At 19.2% G+C, this 20,161-nt stretch overlaps 3 protein-coding genes across 3 annotated transcripts; 1 reads left to right on the top strand and 2 right to left on the bottom strand.

The window, feature by feature from the left end:
- Positions 1-508: 508 nt before the first annotated feature.
- On the bottom strand, positions 509-8,314 carry PRSY57_1014000 (transcriptional coactivator ADA2, putative; the record flags this gene model as incomplete). Its single annotated transcript, XM_012907729.2, has 1 exon — positions 509-8,314. One exon carries the CDS (start codon positions 8,312-8,314, stop codon positions 509-511), a length of 7,806 nt encoding a protein of 2,601 aa, XP_012763183.2.
- Positions 8,315-14,528: 6,214 nt separating this feature from the next.
- On the top strand, positions 14,529-15,443 carry PRSY57_1014100 (prohibitin, putative; the record flags this gene model as incomplete). Its single annotated transcript, XM_012907730.2, has 1 exon — positions 14,529-15,443. The coding sequence occupies one exon, from the start codon at positions 14,529-14,531 to the stop codon at positions 15,441-15,443; it is 915 nt and encodes a 304-aa protein (XP_012763184.1).
- Positions 15,444-15,728: 285 nt separating this feature from the next.
- PRSY57_1014200 (hypothetical protein) lies at positions 15,729-19,657 on the bottom strand (the record flags this gene model as incomplete). Its single annotated transcript, XM_012907731.2, has 11 exons — positions 15,729-15,776; positions 15,933-15,990; positions 16,105-16,363; positions 16,559-16,634; positions 16,720-17,113; positions 17,201-18,116; positions 18,301-18,677; positions 18,806-18,856; positions 19,072-19,290; positions 19,421-19,474; positions 19,605-19,657. The coding sequence occupies 11 exons, from the start codon at positions 19,655-19,657 to the stop codon at positions 15,729-15,731; spliced, it is 2,505 nt and encodes an 834-aa protein (XP_012763185.2).
- Positions 19,658-20,161: the final 504 nt, after the last annotated feature.

Raw genomic sequence — 20,161 nt, forward strand, 5'->3', positions numbered from 1 at the left:
CAAAATATAAATTAACATCATTTAAAAAATTGTGAAATATTCTTTTTTTTTTATATATATACAACAAAAATAACATAAAAAAAAAAGTTGTAATAAAAATGATATATATATATATATATATATACATATATATTTCTTTTTGATTATTGTTATTTCTAAATGATCTAATATGTTAATTCATACTTTGGAAATGATATATATATATATATATAATATTCAAATTGAAAGATAATGAAAAATGTAAAAATATAAATAAACAAAGATTTACAAAATAAATAAATATATATATATTCATATATGAATACATGTCTAAACTAGAATATACATATAAAAAGACTCACAAGTATTAAGGAAACAATAACAAATAAAAAAATTAATATATATAAAAATATTCACAATAAATAGTAAAAATAATTATTTATTTATTCATATTATTTTGGTGTTTGCTATATATATATATATATATATATATATATTTGCTTCCTTTAAATGTATTGAATATTTATATTTATAATTTTAAGGATTTTTTGGGGTTTAAGATTAAGCTTACTGATCCCTTTCTTTTTTTGGCCTTTTTCTTCAAATTTGCTTCGAAGCTTTTCATTTTTTTATCATTTTCTTTTGTATCAACGTTGGAAGGTATATCAACAGTAGCCTTTTCTTTTGTCAATTTGGTACGTTTTCCTTTTTCATTTTTATTCAGAATAACAGTCGAAGTCGAAGAAATCGATTTTTTATTTTTTGATGGTTTATCTTCTAAATCTACGTTGGAATCATCTTTTGTAATACTATTATCATTATATACATCTGAATTATTATTAATTTTTGATTCATTTCTAGTTACACTATAATAACTAGTTATTCGCATTTTCGTATTCTTTTTTTTTGCATTATTTTCCAAAGGTTCAACATGAGCTTGATAATTATTTGTCTCAACTTTTTCAGGTGTTTTTTTCTTTGCCTTTCTATTATTTGAATCGTTAATATTTACACTAACTGTAGTTTCTTTTTCTATTTCATCAAAATTATCATTTGTTTTCTTTTTATTATTACTATTAGTTTTAAGGTGTGCTGTAACTCCCTTAATTTTTTCATAAGATTTTTTTCTTAAGGACTTTATACTCTTAATATCTTCTTCAATATCATTTGAAGTACATTCATTTTCATTTATTTTTATACTACTCAATTCGTCATTCTTATCATCTGCATATTCACTCTTTTTTTCTTTTTTCTTTTTTTTTCTTTTTTTATCATCTTCAAGGATTTCTTCTTGGGCAACATAGTCATCATCATCCTTTTCATGATCACAATCATTTTTCGTATCATCCTTGTTATCATGAATATTATCATCATTGTCATTTTTAATATCTTTCATTGTCATATCTTTCTCTTCTTCAATATTCTCGATACTTTCAAAAGTTTCGGTTATACCGTTTGGTATTTCCTTATTTTCTTTTATATCATCAACTGTTACGTTGTTTTTTACTTCGTTTTCTAAAATATTCCCATTTTCATTATTTTCATGTTCTTTATCATATAAATTATTAATAATACTACTCTTTCTTTTTATGGAACCTTTCTTCTTTTCATTAAATAAACTTTCATTACTTTTCATGTCAACTTCATTTTGTATTAAATTGCTATCCATATCTTTTTGTGTTTCACAATTCTTTCCTTTTTCGTTTTTACCTTTTTTATCATTTTCATCAACAACAACTGTATTTAGAATATGTTCATTTAATTCTTTTTCGGTTAAATTTAATTCATCACCTTTTACTTCCTTTTCCTTCAACTGATCATTATTTTCGGATTCTAAGTTATTATCCACAAAAATAGATTGCATATTCTTATCATTTACACACTCTGTCAATATTATGTCATTTGTATTTTTGATTATAATATCCTTTGCATCTTTCTTAATATCATTCATATCGTCTTTTGGTGGACTTTTTAATTTATTATATCCTTTATTACTATTTTTGGTAGCCAAATTAGAAGTTTTATTCTTATCTTCATTTTTTGATTTTCCTTTTTTTTCATTTTCATTAAGTACTTCCCCCTGAAGAGTCATCAAGGAGTAATTACCACTATTATTATTATCTACATAGACATTATAATTATCAACATTGGCATTATTATTATTATTATTATTGTTATTGTTACTGTTATTGTTATTATTATTATTATTATTATTGTTATTGTTACTGTTATTGTTATTATTATTATTATTATTATTATTGCTACTGTTTTTATCATTCTTTTCATCCTTATCATCGACGACTAACTTTTCTTTACCATCAATTTCCTTCGAATTTGAGATATCAAAATTATTTTTCGATTTTTTCCTTTTTCCATCATTTTTTTTTACGTAAGAAGTGTTTACGGTTCCATTGTTCAAAAATTCGTCTTTCTGATTTATATCAAAACTTAAAAAGAAATCATATAGCTGACCTACTTTATATCCTTTTAATTTCAATTCATTAATATCTTTCAGCATATTCAAATTACTATTGCTTACTTCCATTATTAATAATCTTTTGATTAATAAGAAGAATAATATAGGAAGTTTCATATTTTTACAAAATTCCACTTCCTTTTCATTTAACAAATCAAGAGCTACAAACGTATCTATATTCAATTTCTTATTCTCATCAGTTTCTTCTTCTTTATTTTTTATTTTATAGTCTTTTTTGGATGTTTTTAGTGATTTTCCTAATTTTTCAGTTGTAACAGTATTATTATTACTGCTTATATTATTAATAGAAATAATACCCGTAGTACTATTACTTTCTTGTTTTACCATCTCTTTAGCTCTTCTATTTTTTTCAATTTCATATTCTTGTACTTGTTCTATATTTTGAAGTCCTAATGCTTTCCACTCCTGCAATTTTGTTAATCTTTGACGTAGCTTTTGTTCTTCTAGTAATAGTTGTATAAAATATTCATGGTGTTGGGGTGAATGGAATCGTGATAATGGTTTAAGTGCAGCATATAATTCTTTTTCTTCTTTCGTTCTTTTCTTTTCTTTTTGCATTTGTGCTTTAGAATCTAATAAACCTCTTTCTATAACTGTTCTCTTCCTATAAATTCTTTCATCTAATTTTGAATTATATATTTCTAAAACTTGCAATTTCAATTCTTTCTGTTGTGGTAAATCGGATTCTTTAAACTCCATATCTGCTAATAACAATTCGGCATCATTATCATATTCAATATCAAAATCACCTCTTAACGGCCAGTATCCAATAATTTGTGTCCTATTATTCTTTTTCGATTTGGGCAATACATAATCATCATTGTCATTAATATCCTTTTCTACGACATGCTCTATTTCATATGGATTTCCATCGGGTTTTATTAATAATCTTTTATTATCAGGTAACGGTGCACAATTCGATTTTAAATAAAAGTTGTAATAATGACTTTCACATTCCCTATCCGTTTTAGTAATATTTGCAACCGAATTAACTAAATCAGCAACTTGTTCCCAATTACCAAAACCAAATTTACTTATTCCATCTAATAACAACAACTCTTCTTCAGCACTCCAATTTAATTTATATAATGGAAAATCATATTTAGGTATAGGTATATAATTATGATAATTGTAGTGTTCGCATTTATCTGATTTCATTTCTTTCCCTGTACTAAAGCAGTTTACACATAAATCAAAATCAACACATTCTGCACATCGAATACGAATCGTATGAGTTATATCTTTATTACATATATCACAATGGTAATTACTATCAAAAATATCTTCTTCTGTTATAGCTTCCAATGATACATTACTAGCTTCTATTATATTTCCTCCTTTAAAAGCATCATTCGTTCGTTGCATTTCATTTACACCATCAACGATTTCCAAATTATGTTCTCCCTGTAATATATTACTATCCTTAAACATTTCTCCTGGGTACATAGTTTGTTGAGCATTAGGTTTAAAGGTGGAAATACTTGAATGTTGCGCAGATATATTCTGCATTTGTTGTTGATGATGTTGTAATTCAGATATATTTTGTTGTTGAAAGTGTTGTTCCAAGTTTGGAGGTAAATGAGAAATATTATTTTGTGATTGCATTTGTAATATTCCTTGTTTCGATTGACGCGCTGACAATGAAGGCATATTTCCTTGTTGCTGTTGCTGTTGTTGTTGTAATTGGTGTTGTTGTATCTGTTGTTGTTGTAAGTGTTGTTGTTGAATTTGTTGTTGTTGAATTTGTTGTTGTTGTTGTATTTGTTGCTGATGTAATTGTTGCTGTTGTATTTGTTGTTGATGTAATTGTTGTTGTTGTATCTGTTGTTGATGTAACTGTTGTTGTTGCATTTGTTGGTGTTGTAATTGTTGCTGTTGCTGTTGTTGATGATGCAACATATTATTTTGTTGTTTTTGCTGATGCATAAATAATTGTTGAGGTGTTAACTGACATTGTTGAAGCATGTACTGATGATGCATATAAGGATTATTCATCCATTCATAAGGTACTTGTTGTTGTGGAACATGTTGTGGGGTCGTAGAAACCCTTTGTAAAAAAGGGGGCTGCTGTGGAAACATTTGTCCAGAATTATTATGATAAAATTGTTGAATATTTTGATGATTTATAGGAATTTGGCCTGTTCCTTGATTCGGCTGTCTACTAATAGAACCGGAAATACTTGCGGTATTTATACATTTCTGATTTGGTGCAATGATTTGTTGTCCACCTTGTTGAAATAATGGTTGCATTTTTTGTTTATTTGGTGATGCTAAGTTTTGTATATTTCCTTGTTGGTTGGAAGATGCACCTAATGGAAACATTGACTGTGATTCATTTGGTTTGTTCGGAGCTAAATTATGCATATTATTTTGATTCTGTTGTATCATATTGTGTTGCATAATGGGATGATTAACATTCATTTGCTGAACTACTGATGGATTATTATTATTATTATTATTATTTACATTTTGCATATTTTGTTGAGCAGATATATTTGGCATATGATTTTGTTGATTTGGATTATTATTATTATTTATTGAATTCAATGGTTGAGGTGAACTGCCTTTATAAGGGAATTTCAGTGAAACGGAATTAAATTGGTTAGGGTTATTTAACGATGGCATATTTGAACTTGAATGCCTTGGATTATTATTATTATTACTACTACTGTTGTTATTATTTATACTAGGAACATTATTATTGGTATCCATTACATGCCTTGGTAACTTTTGTGCAATTGAATAACTGTTTCTTTGATCTCCCGAATTCAATGATGAAAAGGGTGGCATTTTTAATATAGATGCATTAGATTGTTTATGTGCCCCTGGTTGATTTGGGAATTTTTGTTGATTATTAGATTGCATCATATTATTATATCCATGCACATTTTGTTGTTGTACTAATTGTTGCATATGTACTTGCTGTTGATACGGGTATTGTGGATGCATTTGATTCTGCATGAAATTAGCAGGTAATCCTCCTACTTGTTTGGCATTATTATTTATATCACCTTGATTAGTTGAAGAATTTAATTGACTAGTTTTATGCTTCATTTGTTGTGGTGTTTGTTTCATATCATGCATATTTTCTATTGCATCAAAATGCATATTTTGTGGAACTTGACTAGGCATATTTGCACCACTCATATATGAATTTGGAAAATTCATTACATGATTGATTGGAACAGTAGTCATTCTATTTACCCCTGAACCTTCACCTGATCCTGGCATATTAATATTATTTGTATTATTCATATAATTCATATAATTTAAATTATAATTCATATCTCCATTTGATGACATAATACCTGCAGAATTCATAACTTTATTATTAATCATATTATTGTTGGATGCACTTTTATTTATTCCTTCTAATTTATTGTCTACCATTTTTTTATGGATAACATTACTATTATTATCATATCCATTTTCATTACTAATTGGAATTTTATCACCATAATGATTCATCATTACATTGTTTACATTATCTACATTATTCCCATATACACCATCCGTACTATTATTATTATTATTATTATTATTATTATTATCATTTTTATTTATAGAATTATTATATTTTCCACTATTATTTTTATTTCCTCCTTCATTATCATTATCATCATCATTACATGTATTTTTTGGTTTATAATTATTTTCATCATTATTGTCATTATCATCATTGTCATTATTATTACCTCCCATATTATTTCCAAAGAAATTACTACCACTATTATTATAGTTCCCAATATTGTTATTACCATTATTTCTATAATTACTATTTGAATGATTATTATAACCACCATCACCACCTTCTGCATTATTACTATTACAATATAGTTTTGTATTCCTATGCCACTCTTTAATATTCAATTTATCTTTTTTAATTACATCCTTTCTATTTTTATCTATCAAATATAAAATTATTTTATTTAATAACACAATATTATCATTTTTAAAACAAAACATCTTTTGCTTATTATTACCTGAATTAGCATAACCTCTCTTTATATATCTTTTATAATATACGATAAAATAGTTCCTTTTCTTATTATTGTTATATAAAAAATATGTTCCACTTAATTTGTCATTTCCCATTTTATTCTTCTTATTATTTTCATACTTCAAATTTTTAGTTAATACAATCTCACCTAGAATTTTCATCTTTCTATATTTGTTATTAATTTTTTTACATTTATTATACAATTGTATATAATTAAAATAATTAGTCCACTGATTATTATTATTATTATTATTATTATTATTATCATAGGTGTTCCGTTTAAATCCTTTAGATTTTTTTATTTTATAATACTTATTACATCCTTTTACAATATAATAATACAAAGTATTAAAAATTACATCATGTGTATAATTTATAAAATAATAATTTCTATTGTGTATTGATTTTTTATTAATATTAAATTTAAAATGATAACCTGTCCTTATTGTCATTTTTTTCTCAGTACTATTATCATTATATAATTCTTTATTATCATCATTAGAAAACTTTCTTCTTCCATTGTGTGGTACAAAATTTATCAATTTATCATTACGTATAGAAACAATACATTTAATACACAATAATATGAATACATAAAATTTTTCACAATTATATGAATTATACTTAAGAATATTATAAAAATTGTTACATATATCTTCCTTTCTTTTATCATCACTATTATGGATATATAAATGAAAGAAAATCATCACAAAAAAATATAAGAATATATTATATATGTTATTGTTCACTTTATTATATTTGTTTATGTTAGATATTGGTTTATTTTCTAATATAGAACATATATAAAAGAAATTAAAATGTAAATATTTAAAACTCTCTAATTTGTCCTGATTAATATTATAAGTATTTACAATTGTATAATTGATATTTTCCATAACACTTAAGAAACTTTTATTATTATTATTTTTATATATTAAATCGATACTAATATATAGTTCATCCTTTATTTTCACAATTATGTCATCTAAAAATTTATTTTTCATTTGATATTCTTTCATTTTATTTATATGATCAGTAACATAATCTATTATACTATAGCTGTTAATATATTTCGAATATAATTGAAATTTGTTATTACAACATTTTAATGATATATCAATAAGTTCTTTTTGCAAAACATTATTATAACCATTAATGCTTTTATATATAACAACATAAGAAGACTTATTAATAAAAAAAATAGTTTTTGTTTTTATTTTTATTTTTTCTAATAACATTAAGGTATCCAAGTTTTTCTTATTTAATACTATTTCTTTATTTTCATTAGATATTATATTACATAAAGATTTATTTATTTTCTCATTTTTATTTTCAATTACATCATTTCCTTGTATTCTTATATTATCATTACTAATGGTATTTTTATTCTCAATTTTAAAAAAATTCCTTCGTACATTTTCATTACCATTAAATTGTATAATGTATAATTTATTTTTAAAATTATTATGATCTACATCTTTTATTAAATTATTATCATATATTATATTATTATTCTTATTTAATAATTTAGGACAATATACATCTTTTATCTGATTCTTTCGTATATCTGTATTATCATATGACCTTATAATAATGTTATCATTATTATTATTATTATTATTATAATATTTTATATGTTCAATCTTATATAATATACATTTTACATATTTTATTACTTCTTCAATTATTAGAGCTTTAATAATTATAGCCTTAAGCACCTCCTGCTCTAATATCTCTAACTGCTCTTTTTCATACACTATATAGGCACTACTTAAACCACATTGTCTTTCGTGCATTAATATACTTGGATAAAATTCCTCATATTTATTTATATTCATTATATAATTATAAAAAAAATTTGATACATATATAATAATATAAATATAAATAAATAAATATATATATATATATATATATATAATAAATGAAAATTTTTTATCCTATTTGAAAATTATTTTATTTTTTTTTTTAATATATGTACTTTTATTCGCTTACGTACATATATTATATATTATTCTTTTCCTCTTTTTATATGTTTTTAAGAATATAATTTTTTTTCAACAAATGTAAACAAAATATAAAATTATTACATTGGATAATTGTCTATAAAAATAATATAACAATTATTTTATATATATATATATATATATATAATACGTATTTAACATTATTCTTTTTTTTTAAATTATTATATATATATATAAGATAAAAATTATTTTCTTATTAAATATAATATATATCCTTTCATTATTAATATAATATTTTGTATTATACTAAATAATCATAATCAAATAATTTTCCTCTAAAATATTACATATATATATATATACTATTAATATTACATTAATATATATAATATATATATATATATATATAATATATATATATATATATATATATAATATATATATATATAATATATAATATATATAATATATTGATATATTAAATTTTTTCTTTATTTTTTCATAATTTTTTTTTTTCTTTTTTTTGCATTTATTTAATATAATTTATAAATTAAAATTAAAAATTTTTTTTACCTCTTTTTTCTTAAATAAATAAATATATATATATATATAAATATGTAAAATATTTAAAAGGAAAAACAGGCTGATTTTTCATATATAATTTTTTTTTTTTTAAGTAAAAGTATATATATAATATATATATTAAGAAAGTATACATATAATATATATATATATATATATATATATATATATATAATATATATATAATATATATTATATATATTATATAATATAAAAAATAATTATAAAACTATTAAAAGGTATATAAATATATTATTTTTTTTTTTTATACTATTATATATATTATAAAATATATATATTTATATATTTATAATATGCATTATCTTATAATTTATAGTATATATATATAATAAAAATATGGATAAAAAATGAGAATAAATAATTTATTAAAGGAAAAAAATATATATATATTAAAATTTTAAAAAAGAAATATTAAGAATAAATATTTATAAATAGGAATTTATATATATATATATATATAATACATTATTATATAAATTATAATTTAATTAATCTCATTATATATAAATATTATTTTATTGAATAATAATTAAAATATATATATTATATATATATAATATAAATATAAATAAAATATATATATATATATATATATATATATATATATAATAATATATATATTATATAATGAATTTAATATTAAAAAAAAAAAATTTCCTTTTTTAAAGTACACAAAAGTTCACTTTGAGCAAATAAATTTTAATTTCAAAAACAATATAACAAAATTGTTACTACTATGTATTATATGTAAATGTACATTTAATATTTTATATATAAATCATATATTATTATTTTATTAATAATACGATTATTTATTTTAAAATTTTATACGTATAATAAAAAAAATCCATTCATTAAAAATATAATATATATATATATATATTATATTATATTATATATTTTTTATTTATTTGTATTTCTTTATAAAAAAAATATAATTGATAAAAACAACAAAAAAACAAAAAAAAATTTTATATTTTTATTCTTCTCTTTTTATTTTTTATTAAGGTTAAATTAAAAATGTATTAACAAAATAATATAAAAATAAATGTTTTAATAAATATATTTCTTTTCTTATTTTTTTATGTATTAAAAGAAATAAGAAATAGATCAAACAAAACAAACAAAAATAAAATATTAAATAAAAATAAAAATAAAAACGAATACGGTATATTTTACGTAATATATATGTATTCTTAGAATACGTTAATATATTACATAAGGTGAAATTAAAATTGCTTTATTTCCATATTAATACAAAATATATAAAAATATTAAAAAAAAAAAAAAAAAAAAAAAAAAAAAATACATAATTATATATATATATATATATATTCATGTTTATTTTATTTTTATGACATCTTCTATATATTTATAAATATATGTATGATAATATACATTTTTAATATACTATCCATTAAAAATAAGCAGTTAACATATATATATATATATATATTCTTTGTTGTTAACATGATTCCTGTTTATTGAAATACATAAAAAAATACACTTGAAAAAAGAAATCAATATAAATGAAAAGTCAATATTAAGATCATGGTTTCTAGTAAAAATATTTATAAATTTACATATTAATGTAAAAATATACATATATTTTTTAAATGTTGAATAATTTTAACTTCTACATTTACAATATGTAAAATGAAATGTCTATGCAAATATTAGTAAAGTGCTTATGTGCATCAATTTTAACAAAAAGAAACAAAAAAAAAAAAAAACAATCATTATATAAATATATATTTAAAAAAAGTATAAAATAAAATAAAACATCATAAATAATTTTCTGATTGAAAAGTGATATCTTATAAACAAATAAATAAATATATATATATATATATATATATTAAAAATCCATTACAAAACACAAATTTGACAACCTCATGTGATTCATACATTTTATAAATACTTTGGATAATATATATATAATGAAAATCATTTTTATATAATTCATATTTTACATATTTTTTTCTCTTGTTGTCTTTTTCTTTTTTAATTAAAATGGTTCAAAATGATGAAATTTATATATATACATATGATAAATGAAAATTCGATATAAATAAAATAACAATGCATATGAAAAATGTCTTATACAATTTTTATGTGTTCCAAAATATTTTTATGTCTATCATAAAAATGATATATGTACTATATATATGTATAAGTATAATATATATAAACATATTTATTTATATGTATATGGGTCATTTTTTATATATGGGACATAGCAAAAGTAAAAGCTTCACATTTTATATATGCAATGTTTCAAGGGTACTAATTAAATATAAAAAATAATTAAAAATATACAATACAAAAACACACACAAAAAAAGAAAAGGAAATAATAAATAAAAAAATTAACATCTTAAAATAAACACAAATAAAAATATATATAAACATATCATTACATGAATAACTTTATTCAAAAGAAAAAAAAATAAATAAATAATAGTATAAAATATACTTAAATGTTATAAACATAAATACATGAAATTTTATGTAATATAATAACTTTTAATTTACTTATTTATTTATTTTTTACACATTTAAATAACACAGCTTATAAAATGTATTTATTAAGCATTTACAATTTAAAAATATTTATATTTACAATGTATGCATTTTCTATATTTATGTGTTCATAATAATATCTACATTTATAAATAATATATATATATATATAATAAATAATATAATGAAAATAGAAATCATATATAAACAATTAATATCACACTTGAAGGAATTCATTTAGATAAAAAATTTATAAATTTTATAACAAAAAAAAATTATATATATATAATTATATATATATATATATATATATTCTTCTAATTTCAATTAATATATACCTTATAAAATTATACTTAAAAATTTTATAGATATATTAAATATATATTATGTAAAAATGAAATATGTTTCTGTCCTTTTCATCTTTCTCTTAATTTTTTATTTTTAATATTTTTAAATAGATATTTTAACAAGAAAAAAATTAATTTAGTAAAATATATTACGTGAAAAAAAAAAAAAAAAAAAAAAAAAAAAAAAATTGGAGCATTTATAAAAAAAAACACCGTAGTCAATAAAAAAAATAAAATAAAATATTAATAAAAAATTACATCATATTAATTTCTTATACACATATGTTTTATATATTAAATATAATTGCATATAAAAAAGTATACACATATATATATTATATAACAATTAAATGATATTTTTATTAAGTATAAAAGTATATATTACTATTCAGAATCGTATGTAAAAAAAAAAAAAAAAATTAAAAATTATAGAATAAGCCTTCTATAAATCCTAATATTATAAATGATATACACATATAATATATAAGAATATAATATATATTATTTCATTTTACAATTATCAAAATATAAAAACTCTTTTTTTTTTAATTTTATACTTAATTATATATATGTAAAAATTTTACGAAACTTTTTTAAAGATTTTTCTACAAAAAGAACAAAAATATAAATATCATAATTAATGTCTTACTATGTAATTATATAAAAATTAAAATATTTTATTTTTTTTTATAACTTTTAAAAAATTTTGCTTTTAATTGATAAATTATATTATATAATAGAAATATTTATGTATATTTTCTTTTTTAGTATTTAATATGTTAATGATTCATATATATATATATATATATATAATTTTTTTTTATATAAACTAAAAAATTCCCTAGTTATTGTTCTATTCAAATTTTTTATGTTAAAATAAAAGAAATAAAAAGTATATAATTAATAATTTAAATATTTATGTAGTGACAATATAGAACATATAATATGAATAAATTAAAAATGCACACTTTGATGGGCACATTTCATATTAGTTATTTAATATATAAAATATACTATATTTATATGCCTATAGTTTTTTGAATTAGACCTGACCCATTATATATAAATATATATATATATATATATATATATATATATATATTATTCATATCCTTATTATTCAACTATTATAAAAACAGTAATTGATTAAGGGGACATTAAATTTCAATCACTTTTAATGAATTTAAAAGTATTCCTTAAAATTTAAAAAGTAATGAACTTTATTCTTCATCTTTTTTTTTTTTTTTTTTGTTTATTTTATTTACCAATAAATAAAAGGAACAAAATAAAATTGTTTTTAAAAGAATAAAAATCTTTAAAATATAATTAAGCTAGTGTAATCAAAATAATACATATTTATGTTATACAGAATTATTAATATATAATATTTTATTCATAAAATATATATAACCATGTCCTATTTAGTAATAAACCTTGTTATCATGTGAATTATAATAACACCAATTATCCTATTATAGAAAAAATAGTATACCTTAATACTCATGAATAGGAAAAACAGAAAAAAAAAAATGATAATTTCATTTACTTGTAAATGTTTTCCCTTATATATATAATTGTCCTTATATCAAACATCATTAAATACATACATATATATATATATAATATTTATATATGCTTGATAAGATTATAAATACATATAACTTTTATTCATCTATTTTCGAGTTCTTAAATCTATTGAATAATTATAAATTAGGATATATGGATAAATATTTTTTCCTAATTTAGGTTTATATAAAATATGAAAAAATAATTTTAGCTTTTGTATTATCATATATTACATTTAACATGTTATATATATATATTTTTTTTTTATAGTTAATATGTTTATATTTTCATATAAAACATATATGTTTAGATGTATAAAAAGAAAATTTCAATATAAGTAATTAAAATAATTAAAAATAAATATAATCTTTCAAAATACATATATCTGCAAGTTTTTATTTCCTCAAATTATAGATGTTTTTTATGAAAAATATTTGATTACATGAGCAGTTTATATATATATATATATATATATATATATATATATATTATATTAATATACGTATATACAATAATAAATGTCGTTATTCTTTATTCACCTTTTAAAGGTGTAAAATATATAAATATATATGTTATATACTTATATATATAAAACTATAAAATAATAAAAATAACTAAATAAAATATTAAAATATATATGTATACATATAATTATATATAACGTTTTTTTTTTTATATTATTATAATTTATTTATACGTTGTTGAAAATGTAATTACTGCTTTATTTTTATTTATTTTTCCAATATATTTGTCATTAATTTATTTCATATTTTTATATTTTAATTCATTACATATTATTATTTAAAATAAATTAAATTCATCCTAATTAATTTTCTGTTTTTGCTTCTTCCCTTATTTTTTATTTTCCACATATATATATATATATATATATCAAAATATGAAAAACCTGATAAATTTTTATAATGTTAAACGATAAAATATTATAAGTCATTTATAAATTTCATTCTATATATACATATATTTTATTATTTTACTTATAATATGTATACATATATATTTCATATATGTGTATAATTTTATGTATACATGTATAAATTTAAATTTAAATTAAGGAACATCTATAAAATTCTTTTCAAGCCTTATATTAATATGAATACTCCTCCTAATTTTGACATACATCAGGTTAAGAAATTAGGGAAATTAGGTGCAACTATAGGAGCAATAATAGGTGTAACTTCATTTGGTAGTTGGTTTTTTAAAAATAGCTTATATAATGTAGAGGCGGGGAAACGAGCTATAAAATATAATAGAATATTTGGCTTGTCAAATAAAATATACGGTGAAGGTACACACTTTTTAATACCATTTTTTGAGAGATCCATAATATATGATGTAAGAACCAAACCTAGAGTATTAATGTCATTAACAGGTTCTCGAGATCTACAAATGGTAAACATAACATGTCGTGTATTATCAAGACCAAATGAAAAGAAATTAGTAGAAATATATAGAACCTTAGGAAAGGAATATGATGAAAAAGTATTACCATCAATTATTAATGAAGTTTTAAAAAGTGTTGTAGCACAATATAATGCTTCTCAGTTAATTACTCAAAGAGAAGTTGTAAGTAAATCAGTACGTGAACAATTAGTACAAAGAGCAAAAGATTTTAATATACTTCTTGATGATGCATCTATTACTCATTTGAGCTTTAGTAATGAATATGAAAAAGCTGTTGAAGCTAAGCAAGTTGCACAACAAGAAGCAGAAAGAAGTAAATATGTTGTTCTTAAAGCAGAGCAAGAAAAAAAATCTACAATTATTAAAGCACAAGGAGAAGCTGAAGTAGCCAAATTAATAGGTCTTGCTGTTAAGGACAATCCTGCATTTATGGAATTAAAAAAAATTGAATTGTCAAGAGAAGTTTCAAATATCATATCAAAATGTCAAAATAAGGTTATGTTACCTACGGATTCGTTGTTGATAAATTTTACAAAATAAAATAAAATATACATACATATATATATTATTTAGTAATAATTTCTCTGTGTTGAGTCTTTTTAATATTTGTTAATTAATTTTTTTTATTCTTTATTATTTTTCATTTAAAATATATATATTTTTTTATATCCCTTAACCCTAAAATTTATATATACCAAAATGTAAAAAATATAGTATAGTATATATATATATATATATATATATATATTTATTTATTTATTTATTTATGTAGCTATTCACCATTTTCTTTTGTTCTTAAATAAGATATTATACTTTTTTTTTGTATTAGTCTTTCTTCTCCTCGCAAAACAATAATTTCTTGTTTATTTCATCCTGTAAATTAGGTGTATAAATATGTAATGAGCATTAAAAAAAAAATAAAACAAAAATTATTCATTAAAAAATTTTGAAAAAAATTAGTATTATTTTTGAATTTTAGACAATATCATACAGTACTACATAAATAAATAAACACATATATATATTTACATCTAGTTCTATTAGTTCATTTGGATAATTCAGGAAATAGCTATAATATTCACATGACCTAACAAAATAAATTAATAAAAATAAAATAATAGAAATTTATTCATATGTACATATAAATATATATATATACAACCTGTGTACTAACAGAAGCAAATTATTATTAATAAGGTACCTTATTTGATAGGTTTTAGAACACCATTTATGTATATGAGATGCATAATGAATTTTTTTTTTTTTATATAGTTCATAATTTGTACTATCTTTTATATTTTCATGTAAAAAAGCATTTTTCTGTTGACCAGCATTTATTTCTCCTACGAATCCTTGTAATTCATTTATATTTAATCTGCATATCGCTTTTATATCAATGATTTTTTTCTTTTTATTGAATTCCAAAAGTGTTTCAATAAAATCGTTTATTTTTAAATAATCTGAAATATAAAAAGAATGAAATGTTGAACAAATGTAATATATATAATACGAATTTTAAACACGCAGGCACATATATATATATATATATATATATATATATATATATATATATATATATTATCATTATGTTTTGATTTCTTCCTAATTATATTGAACTATTAACTTTTTGCTTTTTACGTTTCAATATTTTTAACCTTCATTTTTCTCATCCAACACCTTAAACAACTTTGTCAAAGTTCTCTCGACTAATTCCAAAGCGGGAATATTAGTCTATTATAAAAAAGTGGACATTTTTTTATATTTTTTTCCTTTAAAGTATAAAATTCTTTGTACTCTTAATATATATTTTTATTACCTTTTCTATTTTTATGTTATCCTTTTTTCCTTTAAAATTAATATTCGATTGTCCATTTTGAAATTCTTTTTTTTTTTCTTTTTCGTCTGTTATGATATTGTATATCTTTTGCATATTCTCTAATTTGATACTATTCATAATAATAGTAATAGAAACTTGTAAAAATAAGGTAACATCTAATTCTAAATTTTCATCAAAATTAAGGGATGACAATATTATATGAATCACATTTTTGTTTAGATATAATTTATCACAAAAATCAAGAACATTTTTACAATCAAATATATGCATTTTTTTTTTATTTTTCAAGTTATTTTTTATGAGTTGTTCACATAAATATTTTTGAAGTAACTTTTTATCTTTTTCATATATGCTGTTTTTTATACCCTCAAATCTGCATAAAGAATATATAAATATATTTATATATATATATATATATATATTTATAATTTTATATAATACATATGTCCTTCACCCCTACCGTAATCTTAGAATAACTTCCTTAAAATTGTTGTAGTAAACATAATTATCATCATTACAATCAAAAATATGCATTAACAGTTTATACTCTTGTCTTGATATTATGTGATCATTTTCTTGTAAAATAAATTTCAAATGATTTCTATGTATATATCCACTATCACTTGTGTCAAATTTTTTAAACTGAACTAAAAAGGTTTGATATATAAAACTTAATTCATTTTCATAACATGTGTATAATAATTGTTTATATAAATACAAATCATTCAAATTAAATATATGGAAATGTTCTTCTCTATTTTTTTTTAACTCATATAAATATTGTGTTAAACTATTAATATAATTATTATAAAATATGCATCCTCGGTCGTCTTCATCAGCATATGATATATATAATAACAAATCATAATAATTATCAGTAAACACATATTTATAATATTCGTTGTCATTATTAAATATAAATAATTCTGAATATATATCATCATTATTATATTCATTAAAAAATATATTACTTCCATTAAAGTTGTTATTTTTATATATACTAATGTCTTTAATTAAATCGATCTCTTTATTATTAATACTAAATAAATTCTGAAGATATTTTTTTTCATCTTTAATTGCTATTTGTTTTTTCTTTATATCCTTATTATCATTAAATGAATACTCATCACTTGAATTATGATCTGTACTTGAATATATGCCTTCATCTGAATCAAATAAAAATGGTCCTTTAAAATGTTCAAAATGAAAATTAACTATTTTTTCATTATTTCGATTGTCTTCCATTTCGTTTCTTTTTTCTTGATCATTTTCTACACATTCTATTGAAGTAGTTTTATGCATATGTTTATAACTGATGCACATTTTGTAATTCACCATTTTTAATATTTCAACATAATTATTGTATTTGAGTTTTCCTTTGAAAAATGATAAAAGGATTTAAAATATATATATATATATATATATATATATATATATATATATATATATATATATATATGTATATATTGATTCCTTGTTCTATATATATAAAATGTTTATATTTCTTAAAGGACATAGAAACTCTTTATTTTTTTATAATATATATTTTTTCTTCCTTACCCTTTTTCTTTATATCTATATCTGTAAAATAAAAATATAAAATATTTTTTAAAAATGAACGTGCTTCATTCAATTTATTATTCTCATCATTTTTTGTGCTGCCATTTTTTAATTCAGTATTTCCATTGTCAATATTGAAATCCGTTTTTGAATTTATTTTTTCTACTGCATATGTGTCTTCATAAGATGATTTCTTTTCTAATATATTTTCCTTCTTTGAGTATTTTAGGTTTTTCTTTTTTAAGGCATTTTTTTTCTTTTCTTCTTCTTCCTCTTTCTCTCTTTTTTCAGTGTTTTCTCGTTCCTCTTTTACTTTATCTAAAATCGAAGCAACACTTTTCTCATCAAGAGGTTTAATAAATCTTGATTTCATAAATCTATATAGAACGTTATGATAAATGACATCAAAATGTACACATTATATACATATATATATATATATATATATATAATATATGTATTCACATAAAATAGTTATATATTATTATTTTTTTCTTTTAATAACTCTGATGATAAATCTATGTTGTTCCTTAGTTTCTCTTTATCTTTAATTAATCTAATAGATGAATAAATAAATAAATATATATATATATATTATAATGAATATATTATATTTTATAATTAAAATATATATGTTTTTACAACTCTAAATATACCATTTTGTATATCTATCTATCTTTTTTTTTTTTTTTTTTTTTTTTTTTTTTTTTTTTTTGTTATGTTATTTATGGACACAGATTTATTTTATTATTACACTACAAAAAACATTACTTATCTATCCAAGCTTCATAGTCCAAGTTCATATCTGTAGTTCTCATTAAGTTTTCATTTTCGAAATTAAAAGTAACATAATATTTGTTCTCATTTTGAATAGAAGTACAAAAATTTTTTATGTCTATTAATTTTATCTCTGTTATGACAAAGTATGTATTTATTGTACAATTTGAAGTAGATTCCTTTTCTTTTTGATTAAAAAAAGTAACATTATAACTATATGTTAATTATTATAAAAAATAAGAAAAAAAAAAATATATACTTATATACATATAATAAAGTTATAGAAAAATATTATATTCCTGCGTTGTTCTTTTTACCAAATATATGTAAAATTCATACTTACTAGTGCTCTTGTTTCTCCTCATTCATTCCTTTAATATATATTTTATATGCATACCTTATTTGTAAACAAAAAGGTGAAAAGGATAATGTACACATAATATAAAAATAAATAAATATACATATATATATATATATATATATATATATATATATATATATATATATAATTTTGCTTTTTATGTTACTTATTCGTCCATTTTTTTATTATATTAATTAATAATTCTATTTTTTCATCCATTCCAGAGTCTTTTACTTTAAAGACGATTTATATTATACTTTTATTATCATAAAAAAATTATATTCATTAATATATTAAAAATCCAACGTAATTATAGAAAATATGTTTAATAAGTTGAAATTTTGTAATATATGAAAATATTTTTTTCTTAGGAACTATCTATATAATTATATATATATATATATTTATATATGAATTTTCCAATTTTATAAGAAATTATAAATTATGTTTACAAATAATTTATGTTATAATGTTTAAAAAAAAGGATAACAAAGAATAGACACTCATTTAGTATGAATTTATAGTAATATAAATATATATATTTTTTTTTGTAGTATATAAAAATACTTTTTATAAATAACATATACTAATAAATAAAATATTATATATGAAAAATACAAATATGAATACTATTTTTATATATAAAAATACTTTGATATTCAATTAATATATATTTATACACATCAAGTCATGTAAAAAAAAAAAAAAAAAAAAAAAAAAAAA

This window comes from Plasmodium reichenowi, chromosome 10 (assembly GCF_001601855.1).
Source record: "Plasmodium reichenowi strain SY57 chromosome 10, whole genome shotgun sequence".
In the NCBI taxonomy this organism is placed as follows: domain Eukaryota; phylum Apicomplexa; class Aconoidasida; order Haemosporida; family Plasmodiidae; genus Plasmodium; species Plasmodium reichenowi.